Source organism: Larus michahellis, chromosome 20, assembly GCF_964199755.1.
Source record: "Larus michahellis chromosome 20, bLarMic1.1, whole genome shotgun sequence".
Classification (NCBI taxonomy): Eukaryota; Metazoa; Chordata; class Aves; order Charadriiformes; family Laridae; genus Larus; species Larus michahellis.
In genome coordinates this window covers 2967880-2994574 of record NC_133915.1, presented here as the reverse complement: position 1 = coordinate 2994574, position 26695 = coordinate 2967880, and the positions used below count along the sequence as shown (strand labels likewise).

Sequence of the window (26695 nt, the reverse complement as noted above, 5' to 3'; positions counted from 1 at the left end):
GTGTTCTGAGTCGCTTTGATTTCTGCAGCCTGAAACGAATGACCGTGTTTTGAGTTAAAACTGTTCTTTTAAAAAACAAATGGCCAAGGAGAAGGTGCTTCCTGGGAGGGCCCAACCTCTTCAGAATAGAAAAGCAAAAGATTGAGTGATACCTCAGCGACTTAGAACTTGCTCTGTTCTACTTGAGCAGTACAAGGAGTTGTTGTAAAGAAGCATCTGGAAATCGTGGTGGGGTGCAGGGACCTTTCAGGCAGCGTCAGGCCTGTCTAGATGCTTTCTCTTTCTACCCGCCTCTAGCAAATGGATGGGAAAGTGCTGCTCGGCACTTGATTTGGGGCAATGCTGTTAGCAAAATGGAAAAAGCCGCACTGCGAAAGGAAGGAGATTACAACCTGCCGCCTTAATCCAGCTGCTGTGCAGAGGGGAAGCCCCTTTGGTGACCTTCCCAAGAGCAGGAACTAATTGTGGCCGCTTCAGGGTCGCGTGTTCCTCTGCGTGCCACAACCAGCCCCGAGTGCTTTGGGAGCCACCTGCTTACAGCTACAACGCACCCTCTCCTGGGGGAAAGGAGGTGACCGTCTAACAGCACGTCACGTGTGGCAAAAGAAAATGTGCTTAAACCAGGCCGTTGTGGGGACCCGACCTGCTTTTTAGCCCAGAGCACTGGAGCGACCCCCCAGGTTTCCCTAGGAGCTTCAAGTGGTGGCTCCTGGCATTGCGTTGGAGGGGGAGGCGTTGATGTGATGGCACTGCTAAGCATCTTGTGAAGCAGCTGCTCATTTATTTAAGTCTTGGAGTTGTCGGACCTTGGCGCTTTCCAACGGTTTGATTCTTCTCCCATCTAGGTTCATCGTCCCGATCTCCTGTGTGATCTGCAACGACATCATGGCGTACATGTTTGGGTTCTTCTTCGGCCGCACGCCGCTCATCAAGGTTTGTAACACTGTGGTGGACGAAACACACATTTTGCTTCCTTTGGGTCTAGTCCTGTGTTCCCCCATCGCCAGTTTTGTGGCTCGTTGTGGGCCTGAAGCAAGCCTCCAGTGTGAAGTTGGTGTGCATCCCAGTCCTTGAGGCTGTAAAGTTAAATGAACCGTTTCAGACCGAGGCGTTAGTGTCAGCTTCTGACCAAACTCTTATTTGGTGGTTGTTGGCACTAATTTGTATTTGCCTCAGCGATTCCCGAGTGAGGAAGGGCTGCTTAGGTGGGCGGCGGTGTGCGGAGAGGGACAGGTTGTAATTACCCCCTTCTCTCTGGCAGCTCTCCCCAAAGAAGACCTGGGAGGGTTTTATTGGAGGATTCTTTGCCACCGTTTTGTTTGGATTGCTGGTAAGTAGCGATCGTGGTGCTTACTTCATTGCTCTTTTCCCTTCGTAGGGTGACAGGGTTTTGTCTAAAAAAGCAGTCAAGTTTGCAGCTCTCCCAGCTCTTGGCAGAGGCTTCCCATTCTCCTTACTGACCCGGGTCCGAACTGGTCCAAGGCTGTGTTGTGCTGGGTGCAGGTTCTGCAGAAGGAGCAGAGTCCTGGAGGAACTCTGTAGACCCTGTGACAGGTTCATTACAATAATTATCCTTGAAGTTTTCCCTCTGCTGCTGTTGGATGAATGCTGTGCGTCGTTTCAAGGGCTGGGTGGGGAATTCGGCGCTCTTGGAATATTCTTCTCTGGTTTTATGGTGATCTCTGTGTCTGCTTGTTTCCATCCTCTCAGCCCAAAGGTGCAGCCTGTGCGTACGGGGCTCTGATCGCTGCTTGCTGAACAGATGCACTTACTAAATGAGAACGCTTACTCTGCCTTTAGCCAATTACTGCTTCTCAGGAGAATAATCTTCTTAATGAAGCTGGGAGTGTGGCTCCCGCCTTGCCTTGTCTCCTTGAGTGGCCTTTTCCCTTGAGATCGGCTCTGCCACGTTGCTGGGGAAAATATGAATCCTGTTTTCTCTTGCTGCCTCTCTTTTTCTCTCTCCTTGAAGCTGTCCTACGTGATGTCTGGGTACCGGTGCTTCACCTGTCCGGTGGAGTTCAACAACGACACCAACAGCTTCACAGTGGACTGTGAGCCGTCCGAGCTGTTCCAGCTCCAGGAGTACAACATCCCCGTGGTGCTGCAGTCCGTGGTGGGCTGGGTAGGCCTCTCTCCGTTTACTGGATCTTATTTATTGGGACAGGAACACTAAGAAAAGAGAAGAGGGCTGTGTTTTGATGGTCTTCGAAGGAACGTGACAAGGGATGATGGTGCATCTGGAAAAAGGGGAATTTAGTGGTGCTCCGTGTTGGTTGAAGGCTCAAAGGAATTGTCCCAGGTCCAGTGGGACATGAACCCACTTGAAAACCAACTGGTCTGAAGCCTGGAGAGCACAGAAAGAGGGGAGGCGGTGGATGGTGCTAGTCTCGTTGAAAATCCTTCTCTGACCCGTTTTTCTTTCTGCAGAAGACAGTCCGGATGTACCCCTTCCAAATCCACAGCATCGCGCTGTCGACTTTCGCCTCCCTCATCGGGCCGTTCGGAGGCTTCTTTGCTAGTGGATTTAAGAGGGCCTTCAAAATCAAGGTGAGGATGGTGAAGGTAATTTACGTTTTAGAAAGGAAAGACCAAATGGTCGCTACCGCTCTGAAACAGTCCTGTGCTCTAGGGGGTGGCAGGCTGGGAGCTTTGGGAAGGGAGGGCAGGTTTGTTCGGTCGCAGACCAAATGCTGGAGCAGGATCTACTTTTTCTGAGTGAATGGGGAGAGACCATAAAATTTCCGCTGCGAAATTCTAAACCCCACTTTGGTGCAGAACTTGAGGTTGAGGAAGAAAGACCCAGGCAGGAAATTTTGCAATCTGAGGCTTCCCTTGATGTCTTGCAGGCTGGTTTTACGTGTAAACAGTCTGTGTTTGGTTAAGATGCCTTGAAAGGCAAGACGGGGATGCAAGAGATAAACATTAGCCTTCCTTGGCCTTTGAGTGACAGATCCGAGGTCAGCCTCGATGCCCCGCCGGTGCTGGTGGTCTTCATAAAGGAGAAACTTTTTAAAACCAGGGAGCGGTTAAACAAAATGTTGTCTTCGTCTGACTTTTGCCTTCGGGGAAGAATTAGAGCGAGGGTATGAGTGTCGTGCAGCGCTACATAAGCAAGTCCAGGTAAGGGGCATTTGAGGCTGCTCAATACGATTCTTTCTGCTTTGCGCAGGACTTTGCCAACACAATCCCAGGGCACGGAGGTATCATGGACCGCTTTGACTGTCAGTACCTGATGGCTACCTTTGTTAACGTGTACATCGCAAGCTTTATCAGGTATTTATTGCTTTGCGGTGAAGTTTGGGGGCCCTGTCAAACTCAAGTGACGCACAGGCTTGTAATAACACAGACAGTTGTTATGTCCGTTAGATTAACATCTGAAAACGCAAGACAGAGAGGAAATAGAGGCTCGATGAAGGGCAGCATCTTTTAGCAGGGTCATGCAGGGCTGGAAACACAACCCCCATTTACCGTGGTCTGTTATTCCAGTCCCTCTGAAACGCCTCCGTGTCCCTCCTGCTTCCCTGTGAGTCTTGAGGAGGATTTCTAGAGTTGAACGAGCAGAAAAATCCGATTTTGTAGCATTAACAAGTATTCTGTAGCCAAGCACAGAAGAAAGCCTGTAGGTGCACAGAAGATGTACTGAAGGAGCCGAGGAACTGCCTTTGTGTGGCTGCTTTGATTTTTGAGGGGGAGCACCTGCTGGTACGGGAAGATGCACAACCCTCTTGGAACGGATTGGGCTTGGGGTGGCTTTTTGTTTGCCGTTCAGCATCCTGTGCCTTTTGAATCCATTTCCACATCTCAAATGGAGTGAAGCTCCCTGGGTAGAAGTGGTGACGGAACGGGCAATACGGATGTTACTTTAAGGCTTATTATTTCGATGAAATTGCCCTTGGGTTGCCAGATACAAAGCCTTAGCAGTGCGACTCGTTGATAATGCTGCTTTTGTGTTTCAGAGGTCCTAACCCGAGCAAACTGATCCAGCAGTTCCTAACCTTGCGGCCAGATCAGCAGCTCCACATCTTCAACACGCTAAAAGCACACCTTGTCGACAAGGGTATGTTAGGGCGCTTGGAGGACGCGTAGACAGCCGGGCGATTGGAACGGGACTGAAAACAGACAAGCCTCTCTGAGGAAATTCCTGGCTTGCCTGATTTAAGACAATAACAAGGCCTCATTTCACTGTTACTTTTGTTCCTTTCTCAGTAAATGTTTGCATTTGTGGGGTTTTTTTAATAATGTATTTATAGCTTTGGTTCAAATGAGCAAATCTCGGGTTTGTAGCTGAAAAGGAGTGAAGGCTTGGAAGGGCTGTTGGGCGAAGCAGGAGGGTACGACGTCCTCGTGGTCTGTTCTTAACCTTCGGTGCGTGTGGGCAAAGCTGAACTTTTCCCGTGAGCGTGTTTACGCGGGGGGCACACAAAGCGCTGACCCTGCGACGGCCTCGGTGCGCGGGAGCCCGCAGGGAAGGTGAAGCCGTGCAGCTCCCCCGGGCCGTGGTGCGGGGCTGCCTTCACGATGGCAACTCTGGGGACCATCACCTTCTCCGGTGGTAACCGTGAGCGCGGTGTGAATTTTCCCAGAAAGCCACGTTTGTACCTGTGTGCGGTCTCCTTGCGGACTGCGCGGCGAGCACGAGGCTCAAGCCATCGGAGGAGGATCTTGTGCGAATCCAGACACATTTTCCTCTGCCCAGGCACGTGCACCTATTTTCACTTGCTGTTTTTTGCAGTGCCTCTCACATTCCTCCCTTACGGCTGATATTTTGGCAAATAAGATTTTGATAATCAATTGAACCAGAAATAGACAGGGGACAACGAGTCAAGAAACCAGCAGGCGCTTGTGGGAATGTGTGAGGTTCAAATTGCTTCAAAACTGAATCAAGTAAATAGGTTTTAGAGAACATTGGAAATTTCGTTGAGTAATTCCTGCCAATTAAGAACAACCCTTTAAATAACTTAGTTCTTTTTTTTCCCCCCTCTCAAATAACCTTTAAGGAACTTTGAACCACACCTTTTCATTTCTCAATGGTTGGAAACCCCGCGCTGGGATATTTTAACTAATTTGGAGAGCAGTTTCCAACTTGGGGTTTTTTGGTTTTGGTTTTTTTCTGAAGTTTGCTGGCTGGGGCTCCAGCACCCCGCTGGTGCTGCCGGCTGGGTATGTTGTTTTTCTTTCAGGGATCACGTCTCTCACCTGTTTGTTACTTGAGTTCTAGATGTCGTGCTGCTGAGTTTATCATGGTCTATGTCGCATTTCAGTCTGGGTTCGTTACCTGCAGGTTTCTGTCCTGCTTCGCTTACTAAAATCTTGTCATAAATAGTTTGTACTTAATAGTTGCAAGTTTTATCTAAGTACTTTCCTTTATTTTGTCATACTTTTTTATTATTTAAAAATGAGAGCCCTAAAGATTGTAAAGCTTTTCCTTTTTTTGTGATCAGACAGTGAAAATACCCCTGGTTTATACCTTACGCAACGTTCCCAGACACAAGGTGACTCTGATTTTACTTCTTTCCATAGTTTGTGCATGGGAGAGAGAAACTTTACCTTATTTTAACCTGGGGAAAGAGTGACAGGGAAAGATAATACGGAAGTACTTTGCTGTTTTCAAACAGTTGCTGAAACAAACCTCCTATGCAGACGCCCCCCCCCCCCCCCCCCCCCATATGGAGGCATGTACACGCTGCAAGCTAGCTAAGCATCGACGGGAAATAAACCACCTGAAAATACTTCGTAGCTCGTACTCCATATTCTGATTCTGCCATTGCTTTCGTTCACGCTGAGTGAGCGAGAGCACGCGTGTGTAAATGCATTAATAGATCCCAACCTCTGGCTGGCGTTTCCGTAGGACTCTTCCCTGTGTCATAAGCTCGGCTTCGTCTCCCTAAACAGGAACCACGGGGCCGAAGTTTGTGCCCGTTGTACTGCAAATACAGGTATTTGATCGAAAGCACGGGTTGCGGAGAAGAAGGGTCCATTTCCACAAAGTATTTTCAGCGTGGTGCTGGCAAAGTTGCCGGCTTCTGGCAGGAGTCAGGATTGCTGTGACGGAGCCAGGTGAGGATTGCATCTGGTTAACGCCAATGGTGTACGCAGAGGCTGTCCTGGGCCGGTTGTGGAGACTGTTCTCTTCCAGCTTCAACTAGGGATTTATTTTCATCGATGTAGAGGATGTTGGTCCAAGCCCCCCCTGATTTGAAAATTGGAGGGGAGAATTAAAGCGCTTCCATCTTGCTTTGCCCAGGGAGAACATCTGGGCTGCGTTTCGTGACGTTTGGCTGAGTTTAGCCAGGCGAAGTGAGGGCACCTGCAAGGAGCACCCGGGCTGGGAGTAGGTGTGGAAGTGAGAGGTGTTTGTGTAGTCCTGGAGAAGGAGTTTGCCCTGTGGGGTCGGACGAGCTGGTGCTTTTCTGGATTCTCCCTGGCCATTGCCAACGTCTGCCAAAACCCCTTGTAGTGCACTGGTGGGTCAGAAGTCAGTCGTCAGAAGAAGCTATAGTGTTGGTAAATATTGCAGAAGTGTACTGCTCTTTATGTTAAGAAGTTTTTCATATGGGTCTTTAGTCTCCTGCTCGTCTTGCTTTAAACCTTTAGTTGTAATTAGTGGGGCAAAAATCCAACGCAAAGCTTTTCTGCATGCTTTTGATTTGAAGTAGCATTTGGGCCTTTCTGAGGGGTGTAGTGCTGGATGCGGACACTGGAGGGCAAAGCAGTTGCGTTTAGTGGCTCCCCAGGGCTGGGGGAGAAGCAGCAGCAGCCGCAATGCCCGAGGGTGGCTTTCCTGCTGAGCCCGCAGCGTTATTCTTCCTTCCTTCCCAGCAGAGCAGTTAAAGCCTGGACTTCTGAGCCTGTTTTGATCCTGAAGGGTAAAGCTACGTAGAAAGGGTTTGGCATCCTGTGCCGAAGCTCGGTGAACTGAACGGGAAGAGCGCATCTGTTTGAGAAACGGAGGAGGAAGGGCAGGAGATGGGGGGTCGTTGAGGTGATTTGCAAGCTGTACAGCTGATCTTGCTGAGACATAACTGAGGAGCACCGGAGCGTGTCCTCCGTCGGGCTGAGAGCTGTGGCTGGCAAACCCACTCCTATACCGCTGGTGTGAGTATACGTGACAGTGCTGCTCAGCTCTTAGCGACAGCATGCTGTCTCGGGGAGCGTCTGGTGGGTTTTCCCCATCAGCCCAGCCTGCGAGTGGCTTTCCTTTGCCATAGGTGTTTCAAGTTAGGCTTAGAAAGTAAGAGGAAATGAAAAGCTGATGTTACTGGCTTTGGCAGTCCCTAAAGGAGTGAACTGTGATGCCAAGGGACGTGTAGCAAGACACGCTGCGTCTCGTTTGATTGCATTAAGCCTTGCAGGACCTTGGTCATGCTGCAGCTCTCGCAAGATTTTAGGTTTGGAGGGAGGCTGACGTGCTGCTGGAGGGGCCAAACCGACACCAGGGATGTCTAGGTAGGGCGACGCGGGAATGCTCACCTGAAGTTTCTCCGGCTGCAGGGCTCAAGCTCGGAATTGCACAGTAGATTTTGTTCACAGCGGGCTCCGCGACCAGAGAAGTTCCTCCTGCTTGTGCCCAGCAAGAGGGAATTAACCGTGAGAGCAGACCAGCAAGGGGGGAGGTGCTGTATCAGCCAGCGCGTGTGCTTGCATCGGAAGCAAGAGAAAAGCAGGATTTGGCCAATGTGAAGCTTTGAAGCTGAGGAGGGTATGACTGCTGCCTGGCAGGGGACAGGCTGGTTTGGAAACACCTCTTACAAGAGTGGACAGAGAGGGACGTGAGTGTATTTAATGAGCAAAGGGATGGCACGTGGCTCGAAAGCCGCTTTTGGATGGCGTGAGAAGCCGTCTGTCCTGGTGAGGTCACTCTAAACGCTCATGCTGTTTGTTTGCTGGTGGGTGATTTAGCGATATGGGTCAGACACTGGTTAGATCCACAGCTGGAGAAGGCACGGCTGGGCTGGGGCTGTGTAGAGGAGCACTTGGCATGCTCTGAGAGGAATTCGCTTCTCCAGGGCTGGTCGTAGCCCAGACTAGTTTGCAGATTGGATGAATGGCCAGACCGTGGCCTGCAGTGCTGAGCGAAACACCAAAACCTATTTTCTGCATACGGTGTCATGGCCTGTGCCGAGCAGTGTGTATTATTTAGGTATTCTTCGGGGTGATGGGCTCAGAAACCTGGTGACGCTGATCTGAAGGGGCAGCCGTTGCCTGGGGCTGATGGAACCCTGTGCAGCTCATGAAGCTGGAAATCCTGTAGCATCAGCTAACGCTTGGCACCAGGTTGCAAAATGCTGGTATCTCACATCCCAAGGTATGTCTGCTGTTCGTGATGTGTGCGGTAAGCTCCCCCGCGCGTGGCTGCGGCGGCATCCTGGCATCTCTTCCTTCCCCTGCCGCCCCCCAGCAGCTCCCTGTGACCGGCGGAAGGCGGAGGTGTGTGGAAAGCGTCCGTACGGCCCAGCCAGACCCTCTTGGGGACAGGCGTTTGTCACAAAAAGCATCGCGTGAAAGCTCCCGTGGTTCCTGTCCTCTTAACCAGCCCCGGAGTTGCATTTTGTACTACTGTAATCTTTGTCTGCTCCTGTTCTCCAGACCTGACATGTTTCTGCCATCTGCTTCTTTCTCTGTGCATTGTTCTTTTGATTAATGTTTTAGATACACATGTAGAGTTGCCTTTCTTTGACCGAATGTCCAAATGTGATATATTGTATATTTTAAAGTATTTACCCTATTTATATACTATATGTTACTGTTAAATAAATATAAGTTCCATTATCTATGGTGGAGTTTTATTCAGCGCCGTCGGCAAGTGGGGGAGACGCCGAAAACCTCCTTTCCGTGCTCTGTAAAGCAGATTGGTCTGTTTGAAATTCGGATTCCCCCATTCCGTGCCCCGTAGCTCTCCTTCCTCGGGGATCTTGCTGAGAGCAGACCCGGTTGCAGCCAAGATGCGGGCGGAGGCTATGGATGGGCTGAGCGCGCGGGCAGGACCGGATCCTCCCTGTCCTGCACGGCCGGACACGAACGGCCGCGTTTCCAGGGCGCTTTGTAGTGGAAGTTGTGGTCAGATCACACAGGCCCGCCTTGACCAAAGATGAGGGAAGTGTTGGCACTGCTGCCCCCTGCGCATCAGCTCATTTTACCCTAAAGATTTAATCGGGAATGTGAAAAATTGTTGGAATTCCACTTAGCCTAAATTATTGCTTCGTTTCAGCCGTTTCGCCTGACTTGCGTGGGGTTAGGAGAGCAGATTCCTTCTGTTTACCCAGCAAAACGTACTATTTTTAGCTCTCGTGTTATTTTGACTGTTTTTGACTTATCAGCTAAGCCAAACCAACCCCTCAGCAGCCCTCTTCTTGCTTCCTGTCACACTGTGTGGGCATTTTCAGACAAATTCATCCTCCAACAACAACAAAATAGGATGCCCTCTCTTTCTCTGTAGCAACCTTGCAAAATCACTCTCAAGCCCCAAATCTCACATGTGGCAACGCTTTGCCCTTGGAGGAGTCGGCCAGTTCGGCAGCCCCAGCAGCACCGGGCGATATCCATCAGCCCTATGAAGCAATTGGGTGCTGTTACCGAGAGGTCCTGAAAGATGCCTCGGTGTTAAATGCTTTGGAAAACGGACTAGGCAATCTCCAGGCAAGCGGCCGAGCCGGCCGGCAGCGGGGCAGGCTGCGTGCCCGTGCCTTGCGGTGAGTCAGGCGCATCATCTGACAGCCTCTGCGGCCGGCGCAGCTGCAGCCCTGCTCGCATTGCAGCGCTCCTGCTGAAGATCTCCCCTTTTTTCCCCTCCCCATCCTGTGCCAACGTAATTAAATCAAACATCAAAACCGGCAAATTCCCTGGTGCTGGCTGTGCTCCGGGCCCAAAAAGACACGGCGCCTCAAAGCAAGGCTGCCTCTGTGCGAGCAAGTCTCGTGCAACCCTCTGTCCAGACACATTTTTCCATGAGCTCCTGATAGAAGAGGGATGTAAAACCAAAACAAACAACTTTCAGGGCTGAGATTTGCCCTTTTTAAGTTCCCCTGGGCCGTTCGGTTCAGGAACAGGCTGCTCAGCTTGATTGCTAAAAAAAAACCAACCCTGATCTTGTAGTGTCCTTTCCCAGACCTGGAGGGAGCCACCAGGCGCCCGACAGGAGCAAGCAGGAGGCAGCCGAAAGAGCTCTGGGTGCTCGTGAAGGGCTGTTTCGGGGCGGGGGGGGCAGAGAGGGCTGAGCTGCTGCAGTGTAGCCACCCAGCGTTGGGCTGAATTGCACGATTTTGGGGTCAAACGCTTGCTGTTTCCTTTCTCGAGGAGAAGAAAGTGCCGCGTGACATCCTGTTCGCACAGGCAGGTGGGGAAAGGCGGCTGTTCACAAGGCTTTCATAAAAAAAAAGAAACAAACAGGTTGAAATGAAAAAAAAGGTTCAAAATGCGTGACCTGGAGCTCCTCTAGCTTTCTGTAGATATGATTAAAAAGAGGGAAAAATGATGCTTAATTCAGGATTCATTCAGGGCCCTCTGCTCGGGGTACAGCAGAAACGGAGTTAATTCAGGCAGTTTGGGTCCAAAGCAGGATATTGGGGTTAATCCGGTTCAGGCCTGGGTATGTGCCGGGCTGCTCCGTTGCGATAGCACCGCTTTCCACCCCGGCACGTTCCCTGGGCTTTCAGCAGTGGAATATGTGAGCCGGGGATCTCTGAGCTGGTCAGACAAATTCATCCTCCACCACCAACAGAATCGGATGCCCTCTCTTTCTCTGTAGCAACCTCGGAGAACTACTCTCAAGCCCCAAATCTCGCGCGTGGCAACACTTTGCCCTCGGAGGAGTCGGCCAGTTCGGCAGAGCCAGCAGCACCAGGCAATATCCATCAGCCCTATGAAGCAATTGGGTGCCGTTACCGAGAGGTCCTCAAAGATGCAATCGCTGCTCAAAGCAACAAATTTTTTTTTCAGCTGTGATTAACCCAAATTAGCCCGCCAGGGTCCACCCTGGCTGTGCTGCCACCCAGCAGTCAGCGCAGGCTCCGGCTCCTTTCCTGAGAGGCACATCCCCAATTTAGTCTGCAGGACTTAAAAAAAACCAAAAAAATATCCTTTGCAAGCGGCTCGGTGCATCCCGGGCTCGACGGCTGGGCTGCAGATCAGAAAGGGAACCGGTGGCCGCGTCCTCTTTCGGCCCCCCGCGCTCCCCACGTCGCTGTTTCTGCTTCTGCTCAGGGCAACTTCCCTCTCCGCAGTGCCTGGGCTTTCCCAGTACGGGGGGTAATGGGGCTGGGAGCCCCCCAGGAGCCCCTTGGGACAGGCTGCCGTGTCCTGCAGCCCCCCCTTGCTGCTTTTTACTCCGTTTGGGTGTTTGTGAATGCAACGATCCTCCCTGGCGTTTACCCTGCGTCTCAAGAGCTCCGTCTCAGGCTAATGGAACTGCAGCCTGCTTTACAGACACACGGCCATTTCTTTTGAGGAAAACGAGCATTAAATGACACAAACCAGGATACACTCGCTGTCGTGAGCAGGGAAAGGGGCTTTGCTTGATTCTGTGGTCCTGGTGGGGTCTGGCAGCCCCTGGCCCTCACTGCTCTGATACCCACAGCCTTTCCTCCAAGAGCAGCCCCATTTCATCCCTATTTCGCTCGTACCGCTGTTACAAAGTGGGTGGAAAAAGCTTAAATCAGCTGTGGGGACTATATATCTATATCTATATCTATATCTATATCTATATCTATAAAAGAAAATGCAAAAGACACCCCTGTCATCCAGGCCGTGCACACGGGGCTGCATTAGGACATTCAGAGACACCATTCTGCGGCGTTTGGCTGTGGCCACCTGAGCCGCAGCCGGCTCTGCTGCTGAGCAAAGCATTTCCCAAAACCCTGGGCTGGGCCATGTCCTTCAGCGAGCAATTTTCTAGCGCACCAACGGCACCGAGAAGGACACCCACTTCCTCAAATGCAACGAGCAGCGCGCGGCGAGCAGCCCTGGGCAGCCACGTTTCGGTGCGGGCTGGGGCCAGGCTGCTGCATCTCCGCATCAGCCAAAGGGGGTAGCAAAAAGGGGGCCAAAAAACCAAGGCAGCATCACCTTGGCATCGTCAGGGAAGCAAGACGAGAGCTTTGCAGGAAAGTACTTTTATGGGGTTGTTCACAGCCGCTCTCAGAGGAGGGAGGAGGAAGTACGCTGGCAAATCAGCCCTTGCCGAGACGTCGCTCTTCGTGGGGTGGAATTGCACCCGGGGCGCAGGATCCCCACAGGACTGTCAGAGCTTCATTTTGGCCTGTCTCCTAAGCAAGCCCCCCCTCGGAAAAAAAAAAAAAAAGCCCCTCCTGATCCAAAATGTCCCTCAAGCTGCCACGGAACTGGGATTTCAACCTGAAAATGGATGCTGCAAAAATAGGTACTGTGACTGTTTCTTTATGCCCTTCTGTTTCTGCTTCAGCCTTTCAGGTGCAAGCCGGGGTCTGCCGGGGTGCCTGTGGCCAAGCCCAGCAGTGATTTCGGCTACGGCCCAGACCCAAACCTGCTTCTGGCCTTGTTGGGGGGACCTGGCCCCCAGCTACCACTTTCGAGCAGATGGTTTGCAAATGATTTGCAAAAAGTGATTTGTAAAGTTGTCTGCGAGGGATGCTGTGGGAGCGCGGGCAGCGCTGTGGCTCTGGGGCCAGAGCAGCGGTTCTCGGTAGGGTGGGGAACAGAGGGACCTGTCAGCGTGGGGCTGCTGCCCACCTAAAATCCAGCTTTGGGGGGGATTTAAACCACGTGGGGTCAGGAGCGGCTGAGGGAGCTGGGGGTGTTCAGCCTGGAGAAGAGGAGGCTGAGGGGAGACCTTCTCGCTCTCCACAGCTCCCTGAAAGGAGGGGGTAGCCAGGGGGGGTCGGGCTCTTCTCCCAAGGAACAGGCGATGGGACAAGAGGAAACGGCCTTGAGTTGTGCCAGGAGAGGTTTAGGATGGATATTGGGAAAAATTCCTTCACGGAAAGGGTTGTCAAGCATTGGAACAGGCTGCCCAGGGCAGTGGTGGAGTCGCCATCCCTGGAGGGATTTAAAAGCCGGGGAGACGTGGTGCTTAGAGATATGGCTTAGTGATGGTTTTTGTCAGAGTTGGGTTGACGGTTGGACTTGACGATCTGAAATGTCCCTTCCAACCCGGGCAATTCTATGTTCTATGATTCTGCCGGCACAAGCCTTGCAGGAGGTGAAGTGCAGGCCAAGAGGTGGACGGAGTGGTGAAGGCTGGAGGAAGCAATCTCGCTCTTGCTCAGGTTTCTTCGCCCACCTGAACATCATTGGTTTCCTTTCACCAGTGGTAAAGAGGCCTCTGACGCCTGTGCTGCGTTCCGTGCCACAGCACGGCTTCACTGTGCCATTTCCTGACTTATCTGCTGCCTCTGCTCAGGCTTTGCACGGCCCTCCTCTGCCATGGAATCCATCTCCAGCATCAAAACCACTTGAGAACGGCACTGGGAAGGAGTGAGGGATCCCTGCAGGGGGGTCTGTGGCCAAAATGTCACGGCGGAGCCAATGCCTGCCTTTGGGTGAAGCGACCAGGGAGGGGATTTGGGGGTGAGGATGCTGCGGTTGAGGAAGAGGTGCAGGAGCCCAGCCTTGTGCACGCACTGAGGCAAAGGCCCTCTGTGGTCCTGGCACTGGTCAAGGCACACGTTGGCAACTCGATTTGTCCTTCCAGCAGAGAGATTTGCCCAAGCCAGCCTCTGCGGTGCTGAGCTCTTCCTCATCGCACTTTGCGTCAGCTTGCAACGTCCTCCTGGCCGGATTTTCTTGCAAAGGCAATTTGGACTTCTATCTGAAGCCACTTTCATTGGGGTGGCCAAACCACTCGCTTCACACAAGTGTGTGTGTGCGCGTGCGCGGAGACCTGAGCGTTGGGGCACAGCTCGGTGATTCGACTCTTCTCGTGCCTCGGGGTCTCTGGCTGCGGGGATCAGCCGCTGCTGATCTGCAGGGCTGCAGCAGGGATGTGACTTGCTTGTGGAAAATAATTGCAAATTAGTCACTACCGCCCTCACTGGCTCCTCCCGGCTCCGGGACACTTCCCCCTCCTCGTCCCCAGCCGTGGCAGTGGCACAAGCAGCTTTTGTAAGCCCCAGGACAACGCAACAGCTCCTGTGTGCTTCCTGATGCTGAGAGAAATGCAAAGCTATTTATTTCAATGAAGGAGAAAATTGCATTGTCAATTTTCATCGCAAATCCTATTGTGGCACTTTTGCTTTTACTGTTTTTTATTGCAAGTACCTGACATCCCTCCTGAAGGGCAGGAGCAAAGGGGATGGCAGGGAGGGCTCTTGCCCAAGACAAGGATTTGGGGCAGGAGCCAGCGTCGACGTGGACATCACGGTGACACCCAGTGCAGTATCTCCTGCAAGTCACACTTTGGCAGGATTCCTCTTTTCGGGAAGCAGGCAGCAGGATGCGGGCACCCTGCTATGGCCAGTCCCCAGGGCTGGAAGAAGACCCAGGATGTTTTGGAGGAAACATTCAACTTCAGAGGTGGTTACTACAGGAAATACTTCGAGGGGCACCACGTTTGCTCTTAGTGGCTCTTTCCTGCCTTGTGAGCGTGGCAAGGAGGAGTGGTGTCAGGAGGGTGGGTGTCAGGAGGATGGGGCCAGGCTCTTCTCAGTGGTGCCCAGGGACAGGACAAGGGGTAACAGGCACAAACTTGACCATGGGAAGTTCCGTCTCAAGACGAGGAGGAACTTCTTTGCTGTGAGGGTGGCAGAGCCCTGGCACAGGCTGCCCAGAGAGGTGGGGGAGTCTCCGTCTCTGGAGACATCCCAAACCCGCCTGGAGGCGTCCCTGTGCCACCTGCTCTGGGTGACCCTGCTCTGGCAGGGGGCTGGACCAGATGATCTCCAGAGGTCCCTTCCAGCCCTATGATGCTATGGTTCTATGAGTGAGGCCAAGAGTGGTGGCAATGTGTTGGTGAAGAAGACGATGTTTGCAGGTGCCAGGCCACCCTGGTGAGAGCCAGGAAAAAACCTTCACCCCAGCCCAGCATAAAATTTCCAGCTGGTCATCGCACATGAGCTGGGCATCGCACCGGCCACAAAAGGTAGCAACTTGGAAAAGTGGTAAGGGAGGGAGCCGCAGCCTTGGTAGTTCTGGTTTTGTGAATGCAGAAAACTTTCCACTGGGCAAAAATAGCCTCGCTATGTGCAAAGCCAAGCTCCCCACAGCAGCTCCCTCCCCACGCCTCTGCACGAGCCCTGCGGTGGGGAGAGCGGTTGGGGAGTGCTCACATCGTGGGCAAGAAGTATCTGTTATTTTGGCCTTAAATGAGCCCAGAGCGCAGGGAGAACTGTCTCGTGCAGAAGGAAAATCCATTTGCGTGTTGGTGTGCGTTGCGTACGAACACGGCTGAGCCATGGCTAAGCACAGCCCTCTGGCTGCACCTCGAGCCTGGCGTTTCCGAAGGGCTGATGCTAAAGAAAGGGGACTCCAGTGGAACCCCTCGGAATGCACGTTCCTTATGCATCTGGGAGAGGCTGCAAAGAGGGAGAGAAGAAACCGTATTTACAGCAAAGACTGGCCATTTAAGCTCAAGGCTGAGAGCAGGAGGAACGCCTGGGTAGCAGTGCCTGCCAGGTCCCTTCCTTTCCATGGTGCAAAGCCCTGATGCAGCCATGATGGGCGTAGGAGGAGATTAATATCTCCAATCAAAAGTAGTAAAACATGGCGTTTTTCATAAAAGACACAATTTCTCCACCCAAATCTGGTGCCACTGGAGTATCAGTGTGGCTGGGCTGAGCTGAGCTCGCTGGGGAAGGCTGAACAGGGAGCCGATGGATGAAGACGAACCCTTGATTTCCACCCATTTGGGCGTGCGCGTGGAGCCTGCGAGCTGCAGCGCAGCGGCTTCACTTCAGATTAAACCTTTGCGGTCGTCGGTGCTTGGCAGGGAGACCTCGCTCTGCAAATGTTAGCGCTAATTAAAGAGAGAGAATATCAGCACCTCTGTTTCATTGAGGAGGAGATGAGGTCCCATGGTGGGCCAGGAGAACCCACAGCAAAATTCAGGGAGGCATTCGATGGCTGGCTCGTGGGAGTGCTGCGTTCTGCAGGACGGGGCTAGTTTGGAGCCAGCCCACTGGGGGTTTGCCCTTTGGCAAGGGGCCGTGGTTTCCGCAGAGCAGAGTGTTCGTGGGAGGCGGGCAGCGCCCTGCACCCAGTGCCTCCGCGCTCCTGGCGGCTGCTCCACCCCTGGGGATCATTCCCCAAAAACCCTCACCCCGAGGAGTCGGTGGCAGCCGCAAGACGTGAAGGAACATGACTTATTGAGAGGAGCGATGCTGCTCGCGAGCAGTTTGCTGAGAATCATATTAATATTTACGAGGTTTGAGTAACGCGGATGTTTTGGCAAAGAGCAAAGAAGCTGCCCGGGGCTCGAGGTACAATTTGGAAACCCCATTTTGTTTTTTGCATCAGGGTAATCCCCAGTACCAGCATTTTTCAGGGGAGCTGGCTGGCAAATCCCTTTCAAAGGTCCTTGATTACAACCACATCCTAAGCAGGGGGCATCCCACGTCAGCGCACATTGAGATATAAGCAGCATCCTCACCGCAGTCTGAAGGCTGATTTTTGGACGCACAATCCTTTTTGATTTGTTTGGGAAGTGCTTTGCAGTGCTGCGAAAGGATGGAGAGGTGAGCTCAGAGCGCCCTACCCAAGCCTGGCTCAGAAGGATGAAGGCAAAACGCAACGGGGTTTCTTGCTCCAGGGGATTTCGGGAGGGGAAGCTGGGCACACTCTTGAACCGAAGCACCCCCGACCTCTGAAGCGACTGGTAACCGCTTGGCTCTGAGTGCAAAATGTTTTGTAGGCTCACGCTCCCCGTGGGTGTCTGTGAAATGGGAGCACCCGCTCAGGCGTGAGATGCCTCCAGCCCCAAACGTCACCAGGCAGTGGTGGGTGATTTTTCATTTTCTCCTTTTTTAAGCTTGTCCTTTGCACTCAGGTCCACGCCAGGATTCATCGGCACTCATATCTAACTGCAGCTCTCTGCTCTGCTGACCAGCTCAGGGGAAAAGCGGGCATCTGAGGGCAGAGATATGGAGCTGCCGCAGCTTCCCCCATCCCACGACATTGCCCAACACCTCCCTCACAGCCCTGGCTCAGCCTGAACGCCCTGTGCCAGCAAACGCTGCTGGGATCAGGGGCCCCAATGCTGCACCGCCCTCACGCCCAGGACCCAGCCAGGTGCTCCATTTTAGCAGGGGAGACGCAAGACCTCAGGAAACCACCATGTGCAGACACCAGCGAAGCTGAATTCCCCTGGAGTCATGTTGTTATTTTTGCCCTGCGACCATAAATGCTAACTCTACCCTGCTGGGTTGGCACTGGGGTCCTGCTGTGCCCGGTCCGGAGGCAAAAGTTCCTTCTGGAAACAATCCCTCCCAAGGCACTTACTATCACGGAAGCATTTAGAGATGCCACAGGGCCATGCTGCTGGTCCCTGGCGCAGGACTTGTCTACGCAATGCAAAGAGGAGACAGGGGACACTGCTCTGCTCAGCTTGTAAATCCACACTGGCGCTTTCCCCCCGCTTGGAGACTTTCCAATTCTGCTGGGTGAGAACTGCCCCGTTGGAAACATCAGGCAAGCCTGTCCCAGAGCAAAACTGCCATTTCCAAACAGTTTTTTTTCAAGCCAGGCTGGGTCATTCTGCTATCGCTGCTGCAGGCTGTTTGGGGTGGGTATAAAAAAAACACACGCTCCCATTAAAAAAAGAAGCTAATGATTTTCTTCTCACTTGCAAGACAATTACTCCCACGCAGGAAAAAGGAAGCACACACTGACAGATACTGCAGCCACTTCCTTTAATAAAAAACTCTAGCCAGTTTGCTCAGCACAGGCAGAGGGGCAGAGAGCCGCTCTCGCTCTTGTAGCTTAAATCGGCCCTGGGGACGCGGGTCTGCTGGCGGCTCGTCCCCGTGCGTCCCTGACAGCCCGTCCCTCTCTTTCCTTGGCAGCCCGCTCCAAGAGCGTGATGAGCGGCGAGCCGATGGGTGCCCGGCCAGCCTCCCCCAACCCGCTAGAGCGGCCCCTGAAGATCGGCTGGCTGAAAAAGCAGCGCTCCATTGTCAAGAACTGGCAGCAGCGGTACTTCGTGCTCAAGGGCCAGCAGCTTTACTACTACAAGGATGAGGATGATGTCAAACCACAGGTAGGATGAGGCCACTGGGCTTTGCTGGTCCTCAGTCTCCCCCTTCTTGCAACTTTGTTCGTAGGGAAATGATTTGGGATGGGTCTGGAGTAGGGTATTAAAGAGGTTTTCTGCCTCTGGGCAGTAGCAGAGATGAGATATCCTCATCAGGATCATCTACGCACTTAAAGTGCCTGCAAGCCCTGCTGGAGGCTTGGCCCCTCTGCGCACAAGCAACAGGGGGCTGGGAAAAACCAAACGGTTACCAACTAGAAAGTTGCTATCGTTCTCCAAGACAGCAGAAAAAGCCTGGGGAGAAAAAGAGCTCAGGACACCACCATTTTGGTGATTGCAGGTGCAGCAACGGGTGCACAAGATGATGGAAGCTTTGAGAGATGTTTCAGCCATGCACTTGGCAGGAAAGGTATTTTACAGGACGCTTTTAGGAAAAAACCAGCAGGACTTTCAGCACAGCCGGGGCGTGAGGATCTGCCCAAGACAGAACTCGCAGCAGGGCTGTGGGCTGGACAGACGGCGGTGAAGGGCAGCTGCTTCCTTAGGAGCTCTTGCCGCAGGAGGGGGCAGCTGGGGGGATAAAGAAAGGGAATCTCTCTCTCTCTCCCCAGCCTCGGGCTCTGTATCCCACCCTGGCCCAGCCCCAGGCTTTGCAGAAGCCCCAGTGGTGCGGGTGCAGTTTGTGCTGCTGCCCTGGGTCCACCCTGAGTGGCCGGAGGAAACCTGCCCCGCCGCCTTTTCCTCTAAGGGAAAAGGCTTGAAATCTGCCGAACGCTCTGCTGCCTGTCAGTTTTGCTGCTTTTTGAGATCCCCAGGAGAGCGCAACGTGCACCCAACCCCTTGCACAAAACAGGGGTGTGATCACCCACTCCACTTGGGCACGATTCAAACGGCTGCACCAGTGCCCGAGGTCCGCAGCCCTCTGGCAGCACCATCCCATCTTCAGCCTCTCCGCGTTGTAACACGCGCTCTCTCACCCATACGAACCATTTCGCAGGGTACGCATAGTAGTACACCCACCAGGAAGAAATCAGGTTGTCTTCCCAATTTATATGGATAACATTTTAGGTTTTCAACCATTTTCTCCCCACCGTAATGTACTTTTTGAATATCCACGACCTTTTCCTTGTTTTGAGAAATTTCAGGGAAAGGTCCTCCCCTTTGCCGGAAAAGCCAGTCTCTGCATAAATTGTTACTGGTAGCAAAACTAATCTCAAGATAGAAAAGGTTCATAAGGGGAAGGCAATCAGTAAATCCTTGGGGTGAAAGCACAGGGCTGAGTCCAGTGGGATCTAGGTCCCATTTCTGGTTTTCCCCCGTTTCAGGGGGGACTGGGGAGAGCAGTCTCCCTGGTTCTGTTTCTGTAGAAACAGAAAGTTCTGCAAAAAGCTTATTGCTATTTATGGCACTTCTGGCAGCTCTCGCAGTGGCCCTGATGCACCATCCCGGGTCATTTCAAACCCCTCTGATCCCGTCAACGATTCTGATTGACACAGCTGGAATTCAGGCTGTCGGAGCACCGATGGTCCCCACTGCTTGCAGGAGCCCAATGGCTTTCAGGAGGCTGAAATCGCTGAGAAGCGTCATTTCTGTGGCACAGTCTCATTTCCTGCGCCGGGAGGCTGCCGGTGCTGACTCACATGCCTGCGCGGCCCCCGCGCCTCGGCTGCTCCCCACCCATCCTCTCCAGCGGGGACCGAGCTGCCCATGTTCACCACGACCGTTGGGGAAAGGACAATGCGAAAGAAATGGCTGTTTTCCACTGTGCTTTTTTCACTTTCCCTTCTTTTTTCTTCTTTTTCTCTACTCCTCTCCTCCAAACTTTGGGTTTTTTTGGTTTGAAGTGGTGCTGTGTTAAAGCAACAGCTTTCCTGCTCTGGTGCAACAGAAAGAGGACGCTCCAGTGTTTTGCCAAGTCCTCTCTCCTTTGTACTTTCTTCTCCCACTCCCAACAGGGGTTAAAAAAAAAACACGAGAAGGAAGGAAAAAGAAGAAAGAGCAAAATAACCAGTTTTCTCATTCTGAGAATCACTTAATCAGAAAAACTGGCATTGAACAAGTGTGCCTTATTGTTTGAAAAATCGTTTTTAGCATACATTTATATATAGGTCACCAGCTCCCACGGTCTGTTTGAAAGAAGGACTTTGATCCTGATAGTGTCAGCCTCGGAGGGACGGGACATGGGTATCTGCAGCTCCTGCTCTGCTTCGTCCTAGGGCTGCCTGTGTCTCCAGGGAAGCACCATCAAGGAGGTGGCCAGCAACCCAGAGGAAGGAGGAAAATTTATCTTCGAAATCATCCCAGGTGAGGATGCTTCCCTCCTCTTCGTTGCACACGTTTGGGCTGGACCGTTCACCCCAAATCACTTGGGCATGTCATTTTGGCAGCCCTTTTGCTCCCACTTCTTTTCAAGGCCCCCACAGCGCTGCGTTGCAGATGAAAACGAATGTCTTGCTTTCAGTATTCACATGTTGGGGCTGGAGGAAGGCCCCGTGCCAGCGCCCATGTCCCATGCTGAGAAGCCTTGCCAAGCTGCAACGTTAAGCAGTTTCTGTTCCTTTCTTGCAGACCTTCAGCACGGGTGAAATAGAAGAGCGCCGCTTCGTTTCACAGCCAAATAGACATTAATGCAGAAATTTGGAGCCAAAAGCATTTAGCCAAGAAAACAAGAAGAATGTGTCTTTTCTCCTCCAATCCTGTCTATAAATGATGAATAAATGTTTTTTTTGCAGGGGTCTCTGGAGACCAGAACCGGACAGGGCAGGACACCTGCGTGCTCATGGCCAATTCCCAGTCTGAGATGGAGGAATGGGTTAAATCCATCCGACGAGTGCTGGGGTCGGCGTCAGGAGGTAAAGGGGGGCAGGGAGCTCTTGGAGAGGCGGTTTCCTACTGCCTCATGCTCTGCAGTACTTTTGTGCGAGGATTTCAAAGCTGGACTCGTAAATCTATGAAACTGGAAAAGGGAGCTGTATTGTGACTGTAACTTGTAATGTCTTAGAAATCCACTCCTAGACTGGCCCCGTGGTGCTGGGTCTGCTGCAAACACGGGCAGTGATAAGGAAATGGCAGCCAAGCATGAATGAAGATTTCTGAGCTGGTTTCAGGCTCTTTTGCAAACTTCCTCACTGACTTATTGACCCCAAAAATGTTGTTCTTGAAAACAACTCACATTCAGGGATAAAGCGTTGAAAAATCTCGTCTTTCACCTGCTGATGTCCTTGATTTGCTTTTCTTCTAGCTTTTCTTGTTCAGCCCAGCCCCCTTCTCCCCCATTTTCTCTGTCTTGGCCACGCAGTCATCCTCCCCACGCGTAGGCAAGGCTTGTGGCGACAGGATCCCTGCCTCCAGCCCCCTCGGGCATGCATTTATGCCATTGCAAAATTGTGGTCGGGGAAGTATAAAACGTGAATCAATCAGAGAGAAGCACACTGTAAATTTGCCACCACAGGTGAAGCCCACAAAGGAAGCAGCAAAGGTCACTCCAGCACCTTTTCCTATAAGGATGAACTCCTATAAGCAAGATCCACCAATGAAACAGGGCCGGGAGTCTCTTTAGCCCTCTTCCAAAAGAGCACTAGCCTGGATGGTCATCCTGAGCCTCTCCTCCCGCACTCTGCGCTTTGCCCTCGCTATTTCTATTTTTTAGAGGGTCCATGCCCTTCAGCTGTATAAGACAAGCACGACAGAGCTCTGGTCTCCCATAGCTCCTGTGTTAATGTAAATCCCAGCAAGCAGGCAGTGCCAATTGGGGCTCTGTCATCGTGACCCTGCCACAGGCACAGATAAGCTTCACCTAAATGACGACGCAGCTGGTTTTTGCCCGCAGCCCTGGTGTTTTCTGCCTCCACACTGAAACGTGCTGTGCCCTGGGGGAGGCAGCGTTACTCATCTGAAATTAGGATTGCAGGAGCCAGAAATTTTCAGGGCATTGCTCCACCTGGGTCTAATATTTAATAACAACTCTGCATCTGATCCTTGCTTAAACTTCAGAGGCTGCCAGTTTCTTCCAGCTACATAAAGTGACCTTATATGACAGAAAATGTAAATTTATAGTGGTGCAGAGAGCCCTAAGGATAGCAGAGAAGTCAGGTACCACGGAGCTGCATTTATGTCAATACACAGGTTAACAGACCCCAAAACTTCGCGCTTTAGGTTTTTGGCCTCAATGCAAGTTAAGGCAACATATGCTTTTAAAGTAACCCCCTGCACAGTGGAGGTTTTGGCAAGAGCCCACCTTTGGCAGCCCTGCGTCACCCAGCTAGTTGTGAGCTTATTGCACACCAAAAAGCAGAGCAGCTGCAAAGCGGGAAGCAACAGCAAAAGCATCTCCAAAATCTCCGAGGGGTTTTGCAGGGTTGGCTGCCACCCGACAAGGACAGCCGCCTGCCGGGTGGGCTGGCACGGACATCGCTTTGGCCCTGGGGAGGTATCCCCAAATGAACAAATCTGCCAGCTTGCAGTTAAATAAGAAATTCATTATCAGCTACCAAAGCAGAGGGTCAGGAAAGGAAAGAAAAAAAAAAGAAGTTATTTGCTTTTACTGTGCACAATGACAGGTTTATATTCATTATTTAAAAGCGTGAGTGAGTCATAAATGAAAAACCTCCATGCTCAGGCAGGTGCTGACAAGCCCTGTGGTTCCAGATGAGAGTGTTTACTTGCATTTTCCTGATCTGGAAGATGCCCAGGAATTATTTCAGCCTTCAGAGCGTGAGGTGAACACATCACAGGCACTACCGGTGCAAAAATATGGTAAAGGACCATAGGACCCTTTGCCATTAATATCCCAGATCCAGTTCGAGTTGGAATTTGTCTGCTCTTACCATGCCTCAGGCTCCCAGGAGGAAGAGCTGGGACGCAGGCTGCTGCCTTCCCGCCTTTGAGCTCATCTTTTGTTGCGAGTTCAGGAGGAAAAAGCCATTGCTCCGAAGGAAAGGTACCACTCGGTGCAAAATACTGCTGCTCTTTGCCCAGGGGAGTTTCTGGAGGGTGAGGAGAGGGGAGGGGGAAGAAAAGCACCTAAATCAGTAAGAGTTCCAACCCCAAACCTCTGCAAGGCTGCTTTTCTTATTTCTTGGTGGTCTCCCGTGCTTTCTATATCCTTCAGGTTTGTGTGATGAGCTTGCCTTTCCCTGTACCCTCGCATCGGCCTTTTTGCTGTTCCTGTCTCCCTTTGTACCAGCACCCTGCTCCAAGGCAGGCGAGCAGCATGGCCAAAACCAAGACCTTGGTTTGAATCATTTTGAGAACTGTTAATTATTTGGAGGAGGAAAAAGGTTTCGTTTTGCTATTATTTCTTTGGAAGAAGTTCTGCTTTCCCACAGTTTGCGGACTTCTTGTGGCACTTATGCTATCAAACAAGCAGGTACTGCTGTCACATTTGCACCTGAAGCACTTTGGCAGATAATGCGCCTTTAGCAAAGCTTTTGGGCTCTTCTAACCTCTCTGTCCTTTCCCTAGCGGTGTTTGGCCAGCGCTTGGCAGAGACCATGGCCTATGAGCAGAAATTTGGGCAGCACCAGGTCCCCATCCTGGTGCAGAAGTGCGCTGAGTTCATCCGGGAGCACGGTGTGAGTGAGGAGGGCATCTTCCGCCTCCCTGGCCAAGACAACCTGGTGAAACAGCTCAGGGATGCGTTCGATGCCGGGGAAAGGCCATCATTTGACCGGTAATGCTGGATTCCCCCTCTCCTACTCAACTAGGTCTCATCCACCCCAAAATCTGGGAAAAAAGCAGCTTGCCTAACCTCCCCAGAGACCCCAGCAGTGCCTGCAGGAAACTTGGACCCTCCAGAAGGGCTTGGCAAGGAGAGAGGATTCCGCAGAAACCCCCAAGGGAGGCAAAAGCATAATCAGAGGGTGCTGAGATGAGATACATGGAAATAAAGCAAAGCATTTAGGAAAATCCTGTCCCCATGCAGCAATTATCATTTGCAGGAGCAGCCAAGGAAGGAGGTAAAGGGAAGAGCCTACATAGCCCATCAGCCAAGGCTAGAGGTTTAGAGAAAGGAGGGCAGGTAGAGGATCACAAATAAGCTCAGAGAACGCCCTAATGCAGTAGAAATTATTTCTTTCCCTGCCAGCCCATAGCCATGATATTTTCCTCCTGTTCCTTTTCCCTGCAACACCATATAGAGATGAGAGAGAGATTTTGGCTGCTGCAAGGCTTCGTCCTCCTGACCCCCTTCCTCTGCAGGGCTAAGAGGAAACGGCAAACTCCCTAAAGCCAAGAGAGCTGCCTGTAGGTCCCAGAGAGGCTTTGGAGAGAGAGACTTGCTACTGCTACCTCCCCAGGCCCTATGCAAAATGAGAGAAAAAAAGGTAAATCCCTGGTGCATCTCTCTATAAAGCCCTCCCTTGATAGCGCACAGACCCGCTGCCCCGGTAGGTGCCTCATCATCTCTATGAAGAGGTTTCCCACCTCTCCCCACCCCCAAGTCAGATGTAACCCCTTGCTTTTGGCCCCGGTTGCATAAAGCATTGCCCAGCGTCCCCTGCTTACTTGTGCAGGCTGCTCTGGGGCTTTACCCCATGGTTTGCACCGGGGAAAGCAACGACCTCTGTGCTGGGATGAAGGGAAAGTGGGTCCTGCCTTTCCATGGCACTGGAAATGAGTCTTTTTGGTTCAATTCCTGCCCTGCCCTGTCCTCCATAACAGCCAAGGAGCGCACAGGCGGCTCCGTGTGTATGAAGGGCCTTGAGGCTGGCTGTGGGGATGCCCCATCCAAGGAAGCCACCCCGTATGGCACCACCTGAGCTCTGAGAGCCGCCGGCAAGATCTGGGGTGCTTGTGGGAGGGGAGGACCCAAAACCAGGAGCTTCCCTGGACTTCTGTGCAAAACAGTTTGCCTAAGCGGAGTGCTGGGGTCTCATCTCTGTATTCACAGGCCTGTCCCTAACTGCAAAACTCTTCCTATTTTAGTTAGCTTTGTGCAGCTCTGTTAGGAAAAACCACAGCGCTTTTACCTAAATAATCCCTGTGCTGTGCAAGGCAGAGCCTCGGCGCCTCTGGAAGCATTGCCAATCCGGCTGTTGGTTTTGCAGCTGAATATTTCTTGCTTTCTGGGTGCCAGAGTCCTGCTGAGAGCTTTCCTGTTGTAACCTGCACAGGGGTCATAGGAAGGTGAAGCCTTTGTTTTTATTTTATTTTTTTTCAGAACTGTGTTTTGCAGTGGGGCATGGCGAGGGAGTTTGGCCCTTTTCCCAGCGCCCTGCGGTGTTAACCCTGTTTGGTATGAGCATTGCTGCGGTGATCTCAGGGTGACTGCAACGCCCCTTGCACTTCAGTTTTCTCCGAGAGGAGGAGGGCCAGTGATCTGAATGCTGCAAGACGCTGGCTCGACCTTCAGTGCCACCTTCGCAGCCTGTCTGGGTTTGCCCAGGCACGCTTGCGTGCACAAGGCCGGCAGGACTAAGTGGGGAGCGTTAGAAAGCTGCCGTTGCAGCCCAGGCATCCAGGATGCCTAACGGTGTGTATTGATAGGCCCTACAAAAATACAGCTGTGAACAAAACCCTCTATGGTTATGCGCGTTTGTTAAAAATAGTAGTATTTTACAAACCCCGACCAATCCTAAAAATAAATGACCTGGGGGATTTTTGCTAGAAGTTTATAACAGTTTAGCGACTTCAAGGTAGGTCAAATTAGAGGCTTACGATCTTGACAGTGTCCTTTTGACATAATGTAAACTATATGGTATGCAAAGCTGCAAACATCTGTCCCGGCAGAACATCTTCAGTAATTGCTGCTAATCTTAAAAACCCCAGGCAAGCTTCGCCAGCTCCACACAGAGTGGGGAGTGCCTGCCAAATACGTGAACACCAGACAATATTTGCATGCAAACCCTCAGGAGTCCAACGCAGGCTGGGAAGGCTCAGCCCAGGAATGAACGCTGGGGACCTGCCAGCCCAACGGTGGGGAAAATCTCCACCAAGCATTCATTTTTCTGCCAGCCAGGGCCGTTCCCTGGCTTGGGGTGCCCTATGGATTCCCCCCAGCTTGTTTTGGCCTCCCTATTTATTTGTCTCTGTCTCCTGCATCTACACACAGAGCTAAAATAGAATCTCATGGCCCCGGCGCGGGGAAGGGTTTGCTCACCAGCCGGGTGCGAGTTTCACGGGGGTGTCTCTTTGCGCGTTGCAGGGACACGGATGTGCACACTGTGGCCTCTCTGTTCAAACTCTACCTGCGGGAGCTCCCCGAGCCGGTTGTACCCTGGATGCAGTACGAGGATTTTCTGCTGTGCGGTCAGGCGCTGGGTGCGGATGAGAAAAAGGTAGAGATGCATTCGTTTCTCTCCTTCTGGCCTTCAGCTGTGTTTCAGTGCCGGGGCTTTGTGAGCTGGAGATGCTGGGTGCATATGGAGCGGGTAATTACAAGGTGTGTAATTACTGAGCTTCGAAATCTTGGGGGTGGGGGGAAATGAAAAAGAGAAAATCTCCCAAAGCCAATGGGGTTTCCCAAGTTGACAACATGGGTTTATCCATTTTGAAGCTTAAATTTCTGGAGCAGAGGTAAGAGCTGCTCTGCACCTCTTT

General features: G+C 52.1%; 1 protein-coding gene across 4 annotated transcripts in view; it reads left to right on the top strand.

Annotated features, from left to right (window-relative positions):
- LOC141733313 (phosphatidate cytidylyltransferase 2) overlaps nt 1-26695 on the top strand; it is a 51041-nt gene that overhangs the window by 16376 nt on the left and 7970 nt on the right. For 2 of the 4 annotated variants that reach the window (XM_074563522.1, XM_074563520.1), the window contains 11 exons: nt 846-933; nt 1262-1330; nt 1973-2125; nt 2431-2550; nt 3173-3276; nt 3960-4060; nt 17970-18163; nt 20374-20461; nt 20890-21009; nt 23621-23828; nt 26301-26433. In XM_074563522.1, coding sequence (XP_074419623.1) covers nt 846-933; nt 1262-1330; nt 1973-2125; nt 2431-2550; nt 3173-3276; nt 3960-4060; nt 17970-18163; nt 20374-20461; nt 20890-21009; nt 23621-23828; nt 26301-26433 — 1378 coding nt within the window. Of the gene's footprint in view, nt 1-845; nt 934-1261; nt 1331-1972; nt 2126-2430; nt 2551-3172; nt 3277-3959; nt 4061-11817; nt 12377-17969; nt 18164-20373; nt 20462-20889; nt 21010-23620; nt 23829-25316; nt 25543-26300; nt 26434-26695 lie in introns of those variants that run through there. The other 2 variants (XM_074563523.1, XM_074563524.1) reach the window with 2 other exon arrangements.